This window comes from Pipistrellus kuhlii, unplaced genomic scaffold (genome assembly GCF_014108245.1).
Source record: "Pipistrellus kuhlii isolate mPipKuh1 unplaced genomic scaffold, mPipKuh1.p scaffold_m20_p_15, whole genome shotgun sequence".
In the NCBI taxonomy this organism is placed as follows: domain Eukaryota; kingdom Metazoa; phylum Chordata; class Mammalia; order Chiroptera; family Vespertilionidae; genus Pipistrellus; species Pipistrellus kuhlii.
In genome coordinates, this window is record NW_023425460.1 from 46388636 (window position 1) to 46397961 (window position 9326).

Genomic DNA, 9326 nt, shown 5'->3' on the forward strand with positions numbered 1-9326 from the left:
AGAACGCTGCTGTGTCAGCCGCACTCCGCAGTGAAACTGTGCAGCATCCATGTCCCCTCACATTGATGCCCCTCTCTCCCCCTTCCTCGCTCTCCAAAATCAACAAAAATTAAAAATAAAAACAGCCCAGCAGGCGTAGCTCAGTGCTTGAGCGTCAACCTATGAACCAGGAAGACATGGTTCAATTCCAGGTCAGGGTTGCATGTTTGATCCCCAGTGAGGGGCATACAAGAGGCAGCTGATCCATGATTCTCTCATCACTGATGGTTTCTCTCTGTCCCTGAAAATCCATTACACACACACACACACACACACACACACACACACACTAGAAGCCCAATGCATGAAAATTCGTGCACTCAGGGAGGGTGCACCCTCTCACAGTCCAGGCGCCCTTGGGGGATGTCCACCTGCCAGTTTAGGCCCGCTCCCCGGGGTTCCAGCTAAGCTGGCAGTCAGACATCCCTCTGGCAGCCTGGGTGCCCTGGTGGGATGCCCAACTGATGGGCCTAAGCTGCAGTCGGACAGCCTCAGTGCTGCTGCAGTGGTGGGAGAGGCTGCCTCTGCTGCTGGGCTCACAGCCGTCAGCCGGGCTTTGGCTGAGTGGTGCTCCCCCTGTGGAAGCTTCCCCCTGGTGGTCAGTGTGCATCATAGCAACTGGTGGTTCCTGGTGGTTCCAAGTTAGGGTCAGTTTGCGTATTATCCTGTTATTATATAGGATTATTCTATAGGATTGTATAGGACACCCATCTTCAGGTGAGGATTAAAAAAAATCCAGAACCCATAGAAAGGACCCCGTGTTGCCATTACCTGGGATGATACACCTGTCTTCATGAACACGGGAAGATGACGTGCTGCTCCACTGAGCTTACATAGAATAAAACAGAACACGTGACTCACACAAAACTGCACACAGGTGCTTCTCTGCGTGCACACATGCATCCACCCGAAGGATGTTCCCGAAACGCTGCCGTCTGTCAAGGCGCCCTTCGTTCTCAGTACTTTCAAAACTCCACCTCCCATGCTGAGGCGTTCCTTTCGGAAAGAGGAACAGAGCAGTAAGAAAAAGCTGGTAAACAAACTAAAACCTCCCTCCCAGAAAAGGACCCAAACTCGGGCTGCCAAGTGCAGCGCAGGGACCGGCTGTGGTGCCAGGTGGTCACTTTGTAAATTATGTGTCTGGCCACTGTGCTGCACACCGGAAACTAATAGAATATCGAATGTCCACTGTAATTGACAAATAAAAAAAGGTAAAAAAATTAAAAGGCAATTTCCACTCTAAAAAAATAAATCCCAAACGACAAGCAAACGCATGGTGCTGGGCTCACCGCGGCGCAGTTCGGAGGCGGGTGGCGGGTGTTGCGCCTCGGCCCCAGGCCCATGGACACACGTCGCCAGGGAAGCGCCATCGCAGGCGGCTGCGAGCTGGCGGTGGAATGACCGGACTGGCCCCGAGCGGGGAGGGTCGCACCCCCGCGAGAGGGGCGGGCGGGTCCTCACGGGCGGGCGGCACGCTTGGCGCCGGGGTGCGAGGGCGGGGCCCGGAGGGGGCGCGGGCGGGGCCGGGCGCGGCCAGGGCCCGGGGCTCCGCCGCCTACAAGAGCTCCGGCCTCCCGGAGGGAGACGCACGCAGCGCAGGCGGACGGCTCCAGCCGGCCATGCTCGCGGCCTCCATCCTCCGCCCCGCGCTGCTGCTCTGCTGGCTCCGCGCCGCCCGCCCGGAGGCGCTCTTCCACAGCCGCGACCGCTCCGACCGGGCGCCCGCCCCGCTGCGCCGCGCCCCGCCCATCGCCGGCCTCCCCGCCGCGCAGGTAGGGAGCCGGGACCAGGACCACGCACATGCGCACACGCGCACACAGGCGCACCTGCACGCATACAGGTATGCACATGCACATGCACACGCCCGCAGGTGTGCACGGTCACTGGTGCGCACTCACACGTGTGCACACGCCTTCCAGGTGCTGGGCCTGGGACGCTGCCCAGCACAGGCAAACACACAACGTGGTAACATGGAAACCGCCAGCACACCGGCCTGTGCAGCTGGGAACAGGGAACATGCGGTGCAGTCCGCCCGCTGACCAGAGGTTCTCTCCGCAGCGGTTCCTGTCCAAATACGGCTGGGCCCCGGGGCCCCCGGGGGCAGGTCCCCGCCGCGATGGGCCGCCCGAGGGCCCCCAGGGCGCCGCCCTGGCCCAGGCTCTGCGCCGGTTCCAGGAGGTCAACGCGCTGCCGGCCAGCGGGCGGCTGGACGCGGCCACCCTGGCGGCCATGAACCGGCCCCGCTGCGGCGTCCCCGACACGCGGCCCCCGCTGCCGGCCGCGAGCGCCGCCCCCCGGGCCCCGCCCCCCCCGCCGGGCCCCCGGCCCAAGGCCCGGCCCAAGCGCTTCCTGCACCTGCTGCTGGCGGCGCCTCCGGGCCCGCACCCCCAGGACGAGGGCGCCGCGCGGGCCGGGGGCGCCCAGGCCTTCGCCAAGAGGACCCTGAGCTGGAGGCTGCTGGGCGAGGGCTACAGCCGCCAGCTGCCCGCCGACCAGCAGAGGCACGTCCTCCGCCTGGCCTTCCGCATGTGGAGCGAGGTGACCCCCCTGACCTTCCGGGAGGACCCCGGCCCGGGCGCCTCGGCGGACATAAAGCTGGGGTTTGGACGAGGTGAGGGCGAAGGCGGGGCGCCCTGCCTACCTGTCCTCCCAGCTGGCAGGCAGCTGAGGCGGGACCTCAGCATAACGGGAACTCGGGGTCACACAGACGGGCTCAGGAACCCCACCCTGGCCTCCAACCCGCTGCCTGGCTGTTGTGAGATGGCACCTGGGGCCACAGTGTGAGCCTCTGTGGATGTGGCTTCATTACAACTCACTGGGAAGGGCTGGTGTATCCCCCTGCACAGCCTGAGGGTCTCATGGGGACAGGTCAGGGTGGGCCAGCCGGGACGTGGGCTTGGCGGGCGGGCTCCTCGGGGCGCAGGACACATGGCCTGTTTCCCCCCAGCCGCCCCCCCCACCCCCCGCCTGGGCTGCCTGGGTTTGGACACAGTCACTTCTCAGCAGCCCCATCGGGGAACTGGGGGTCCCATGGCCGCCCCATCGGGGAACGGGGGTCCCATGGCTGCCCCATCGGCGAACGGGGGTCCCATGGCTGCCCCGAGTTCTCCCCGGAGTTGCTTCCTCGTGAGAGAAGCACCCAGGGCACAGGTGGTTGGGAACTAACTGAAGTGACCGTGGGCCGCGCCCACTTTAGTTCCTGACCACACAGCCCTCAGGGGCCAGCGCAGACCCTCCTCCTCCTCCTTTTCTTCCTCCTCCTCCTCCTCCCCCCCTCCTCTTCTTCCTCTGGCTGCAGCCCCACACACGCCCCCAGCTCCTCTCCTCCCTCAGCACTCAGTGTGCAGCTGCTTGTCTTTAGACTTTGTGGGCTTTTATTGATTTCAGAGACTAAGGGAGAGAGAGAAACATCCGTGATTAGAGAGAATCACCCCTGCACACCCCCATGGGCACTGAGCCTGCCACGGGGCATGTGCCCGACCAGGAATTGAACTGTGACCCTCAGGTTCATAGATGAGGCTCAGCCCCTGAGCCGAGCAGCTGGGCTGTGTCTTTAGACTTTGTGACCACCGCGGCTCATGCAGCCTCAAGGGGAGGAACTAGCCCAGGCCGGACAGCAAGCCCCTGGCTCCCAGGTCCCACAGGCAGGGAGTCTGTGCCATGGGCACTCCTCGTTCACCGCCCCCTCCCCGGCCAGGCCGGCACCTGGGCTGCCCGCGGGTGTTCGATGGCGTCGGGCAGGAGTTTGCACACGCCTGGCGCCTGGGCGATGTCCACTTCGACGATGACGAGCACTTCACCCCGCCCACCAGCGACGTGGGCATCAGCCTCCTCAGGGTGAGTGGTCGCCGCTGAGCGTAGTGACCGGGCAAAGGGCAGCGTGGGCCGGGGGGCCTCTCCCCGGACGTGTCCGCTTCCTCCCGAGAAAGTCCCCTCCCCCTGCCCAGCCTCTGCAGGCACAGCCTCCCCCCCACCCCGAGGGCTGGCGCTGCACCCATGGCTGTGTTCCCTTCTAGGTGGCCGTCCACGAGATTGGCCACGTCCTCGGCCTGCCTCACAGCTACAGGGCGGGGTCCATAATGCAGCCAAATTACACTCCCCGGGGGCCCGCGTTCGAGCTGGACTGGTCAGACCGGAAAGCAATCCAGAGGCTGTACGGTAAGACTGGTGGGGAGCACCCTCCGCGCTGACAGAGGACCCCGCCCCTCCTCCGTGGGAGACCCCGAGCAGCTGCCCCAGGCTCGGGGGTGCAGTGATGGGCGGCCCTGCCCGGACCAGGCTCGTGGGGAGCAAAGCGAGTGCTCTGGGGTTTGTCCCCATGTCCTCTCTTTCCCGGCCCAGTCTGTCCCTGGGAGGCAGGAGGGCACCCATGGTTTCCTGGACCAGGGGGCCACCCGGCCGGGGTGCCAGGAGAGGGACGAGAGCGGGGAGCCGGGGAAGGAAGTGTAACCTGGAGGCAAAGAGCAGTGTGGCCTGGCCGGGAGGAGTTTTCACGTCTGTCTGATGGTTCGGGCTGAGGTGCGGGGTTAGTTACCTGGTGGAAGTGGTTCAGGACTCGGCACGGAGGCCTCAGGGAGGGAAGCTGCCTCTGAGCTTCTGTCAGCAACAGGGACCGTCCCCGTGTCTGTGGCCTCATGCCGCCCTGTTCTCCGCACGTAGCGCGCTTGGAGAACGCCATGTGCCAGAATCCGTTTACCTCCCTCCATGGAGACCCCCCCGTGCGTGCCCAGACCCCCTCCTTCCCTCCAGTGGAGTCAGACCCGCCTCCAAGGGGCCTCAGCTGCACTTAAACCTGCCCCCGAGCAGGGCCACGTGAGAGATGGGGGGCTGTCAGTGATGAGGCCAGGTAACTCCTGTGCCAGCAGAGGCCACGGGGCCTCTCCCGCCCCCCTCAGCCAGGGCCTGCTGCCCCCCATGGGTGCCTGCTCCCAGGTGACTCCACGGAACACCCGGCTTAGCCGTGCTCTCTGTGCAGCCACACGTGGCAGCAGGAGCCGTGGCTTTGGCGCCGGGTGGCCAAGTGGCCGGGGTCTTTTTGCAGGTTCCTGCGCAGGCTCCTTCGACACCGCCTTCGACTGGATCCGCACAGAGCGGAGCCCCCGCGGGGACGCCACCGCGCGGTTCAGCACCTACTTCTTCCGCCACGGCTGGTACTGGCTGTACGAGAACCGGAACAACCGGACCCGCTACGGCGACCCCCTCCCCATCCTCGCCGGCTGGCGCGGGGTCCCGGCTCAGGGCATAGATGCCTTCGTCCACGTCTGGACGTGGGGCAGAGACGAGCGCTATTTCTTTAAAGGTAGAGGCTCCCGCGGGCGGGCGGGCGGGCGGCGGCTTCTCCTCGGGAGCCCGTGCTTTCAGAGCGGGCCTGTGCCCTGACTGGGGAGCCGTCCGTAAGGCTCTGGAGCTCCTGAACTTAACGTCTGTCGGTTCCATCGGCTGTCAGCTCTGGGCACAGGGATCGCGCTGGGACGTGTTTTAAGCAGGCACTGAGTGGATGCATTGGACGGATGAGGGAGGGAGGGAGTGGACTGGGCGGGGCTCTGACGAGGTTGCCGAAGCTGGAAGAAAGCGCCCTCCTGTGGAAGTTTCCTTCTGGTTCTGGAGATAAATCCCCTGCCCCAAATGGAAAGCATGTGGAGGGGGAGAGCAAGCAGAGGGACAATTGCTGTGACCCCGAATCAGTGCGGGAGCCACCCCAGAGTCAGGACGTGGCCCAGACTGGAAGAAGGGGTAGGACCTGGAGTGCCCAGAAGGGGCACTGGAGTGGGGGGACGCAGCGGGCTGGAGGCTGAGAGCGAACAAGCATATCAGTGAGCGCTGTGTCCGGGAGGTGGCCAGGCGCTCATGCGATGGGCTAGGCTGGAAGGACAGGGTCAGCCGGGCATGGAGCCTCCAGTGCAGGGCCAGGGCAGTGAGGAATGGAGGCAGCTCTGGGTGGGAGGGTCAGTGAGGCGGGACCTGAGGGGGGTCCTGGAGGTCTTGGGGAGCACCCGAGCAGCCAGGCCAGCAGGCTGCCGTGGCAAACCGAACTCACGGAGTCTGAGCCCAAACACGGTGTGTGCAGGCGCTGCCTTTCCCTGCCCTGCGGCCGGAGTCCCAGGCGGAGCCATGTTGCTTTAAATGACTCCCCGTTAACCCCGAGGCGAGAGCCAGACTGGCAGAACTCTGCATCAGCTTTTGCCAGAAGAGATCCGTGAATACATTCAGTCCTGATTTTCCTTCTCATCATACAAAGAATTTCCAGTTCAGTGACACGAAGACGTGGTCTCCGGCAGACTTCTGTCGTTTGGATGTTTCAGAGTAGGGAGCACACCCTTCCGTGGTTTAAGTCCTGACTGTGATCGATATTGGCAACACCGGGACTCCTGGGGTCAAGTCTAGAAGTAACCCAGGAAAAGCGCTCATCTGGGGGGAGGCCTCACTCAGATGCAGAAGTCCCACCTCCTCCCACAGTCCCGCGGGGCTCCGCGGCCGGCTGGGGCCTGGGCAGGGCTCCGAGGCCGGCTGGGGCCTGCACGGAAAGCTGTTGCTCTGTCTTTCCCCCGGACTTAGCAGTCATAGGCCACGGCAACCCTTTTTGTTTGGCTCCCAGGAAATCGGTACTGGAGGTATGACAGCGACAGGGATCAGGCCTACTCGGAAGATGAGCGAGGACACAGCTACCCCAGGCTGATCTCAGAAGGGTTTCCGGGCATCCCGAGTCCCCTGGACACCGCCTTCTACGACCGTCGAAGGCAGCTGATCTACTTCTTCAAAGGGCCCTGGGTACGTGGAGGCTGTGCAGCTGGGGGTTGCTTTTATCATCCCCGACTGAAGTGTCAGGTGACCGAGTTCTCGGTTAACAGCTGTGCTGGTACTGCCCTGGCTCGGTGACGGGGTGGGTTCGAGCCTCGTCCCAAGCTCCAGAAGGTCCATCCCGTCAGGGTACTTCCCAGGAGGCAGCTGATCGGTGTTTCTTTTACACAATGTCTGTCTGTCTCTCTGCCTTCCTCTCTTTAATGATCAAGAAATATATCCTCAGGTAAGAATTAAAAAATTTAAAAAAGGTTGTGTTGTTAGTGCCTGCCTATATGGCAACAACAGATCACCCCATCATGTGGAAAATTAAGAACTTTAATATTTTTTAAAGATATCTCTATTGATTTCAGAGAGAAAGGGGGAGAGAGAGAGAGAAACATAAATGATGAGAATCATGGACAGGCTGCTTCCTGCTCATCCCCTATTGGATGGAGCCCACAACCCAGGCCTGTGCCCTGACTGGGGATCGAACATGACCTCCTGGTTCCTGGGTCAACGCTCCACCTGAGCCACAGGGGCCGGGCGAGTATGGAGAACGTGGAGCCCGAGGAACGCGCGCTGTGACAGGCGGGCCTCCTTGCTGTGAGTCGGCGATCGCAGAAAGGCCGCCGTGCCCTCTGCCCGCAGGTGTTTGCGTTTGATGTCCCCAGAAACCGAGTCCTCGGCTCCTCCCCGAAGAAGATGACGGAGGTCTTCCCAGCGATCCAGCCGAGGAACCACCCGCTCCGCAGCCTGGACGCCGCCTACTACTCCTACGCGCACCGGGCCGTCTTCCTGTTCAAAGGCAGCGCCTACTGGAGGGTGGCCAGCGACGGGGACCGGAAGCGGCGCCCGGGGCTGCCCCCCAACGGCCTGTTCCCCGCGCAGCCCATCCCCGACAAGTGGTTTGACGTGTGTGACGTCCACGCCTCCACCCTGAACATGAGCTGAGGACACAGCCCACGGGTCTCTTCGGAGAAAGAGCCGCCTTCTCTAGAGAAAAGCCCCCCGATTCCAGAAACTGAAACCAACAGGCCCCTCCGTTAAAACCAAGCGGAAAGTATTAATACTACTGAACTTTAAAATACTTGATTTAAAAACCAATTTCTTGATTAATTTTTTGAAACAATTTTTTTGCCAAATTATTTTACAGACTTAAGAAAAGGTTAAAAGAATTGTTGAGGAATCCGCCTGTTTCCCATGAATGCTAGGGCTCCCAGCACGGCTGCCAGCACCCGCACCCCCATTTCCAGGGCGGGCAGGGCACCAGGCCGGCCCCCCAGAGCAGGAAATACTGGGCAGTGTCCTTACGCTCCGGGCGGTACCAGTGTGAGGTGCCTGTGCTCCTGCATAAGCTTGTCCCCATGTCAGTGACCTGGAGGCCAGGCACTGCGTCCCTTTAACTTTCACGTGACATCGCTTCACACAGGCAGAACCCATGTCATCTGGAATGACGGGGACAACACATGCACAAAGGTGAACCGGGAAAGGTTCAACAGTCTCATGATCAGGCATAAACACAGTTCTTTTATTTTTGTTTTTTGGTGCCCTGACAGACTCTTTAGTTCACAGGCACATTCAATCCATTGAACTAAACCAGCTAGGGCCATAATCCTTTTAAAGAAACAGCTGAAACGCAAGCGCTTTGAAGCAGCTTTAAATTAAAATCAGCAAATCATAGAGCATTCTGAAGCGCCTCTCCCCACAGGAACTGCAACCCACGCTGACAGGGAGGCGGCCGGCTCGCTCTCTTCTCGCTCAGAGACCAGTTTCCCTGACTGAGAGGCCGCTCAGCCGAGGAGTGCGGCCAGGACTGGCATTGCTCGGGTGCCTGGCTTGGCTCTTTCCACAGAGACAGAAACCCTGTGACTCAGGAATCCAGACTGGAAAGGTCCAGGGCACAGTGCAGGCCAACTACCGAGGGGCTGCGATGCCGCTGTGCTCACTGCAAAGACAGCGGGCTGACCGACTGACTCACAGCCGCTTTACCATTTAGTCAAAGCATTAAGTGCTTCAACGACGAGCTTTTAAAAAAATATATATTTTATTGATTTTTTTACAGAGAGGTAGTTAGCAACATCGATGAGAGTCATTGATCAGCTGCCTCTTGCACGCCCCCTACTGGGGATGAGCCCACAACCAAGGTACATGCCCTTGACCTGAACGAAACCTGAGACCCTTCAGTCCGCAGACCGACGCTCTATCCACTGAGCCACACCGGTTTCGGCATGACGAGCTCTTGGAAGTGGGTGCAAACCTGTCCCAGGACGATGCACATAAACACGGACGAGGACAAACAGCGAGAGGCCTGCAAGTGTTGCCGGGCCAGCGCAGTGTTGGGAAGCCGCTGACAATCTGCCTGAGGACCCAGTGCGGACGCCCCAGCTCAGAGCAGGTCCCGGGTTCCAGAGCAGGTCAGACTCCTTCGGGGTGTAGCCGAGGGGCTGCCAGCTGACCTGCAGGATTGACCCAGGGCTGGCACTGAGGGCCGCCGGGAGCCACAGCGC

The 9326-nt window shown here is 61.5% G+C and overlaps 1 protein-coding gene across 1 annotated transcript; it reads left to right on the top strand.

The window, feature by feature from the left end:
* The first annotated feature begins 1562 nt into the window (after positions 1 to 1562).
* Positions 1563 to 7912, top strand: MMP21 (matrix metallopeptidase 21). The gene is made up of 7 exons (XM_036439335.2): positions 1563 to 1811; positions 2098 to 2650; positions 3737 to 3876; positions 4056 to 4197; positions 5081 to 5338; positions 6635 to 6807; positions 7468 to 7912. The coding sequence occupies exons 1-7, from the start codon at positions 1659 to 1661 to the stop codon at positions 7768 to 7770; spliced, it is 1722 nt and encodes a 573-aa protein (XP_036295228.1). The 5' UTR covers positions 1563 to 1658; the 3' UTR covers positions 7771 to 7912.
* The last annotated feature ends 1414 nt before the right edge of the window (positions 7913 to 9326 follow it).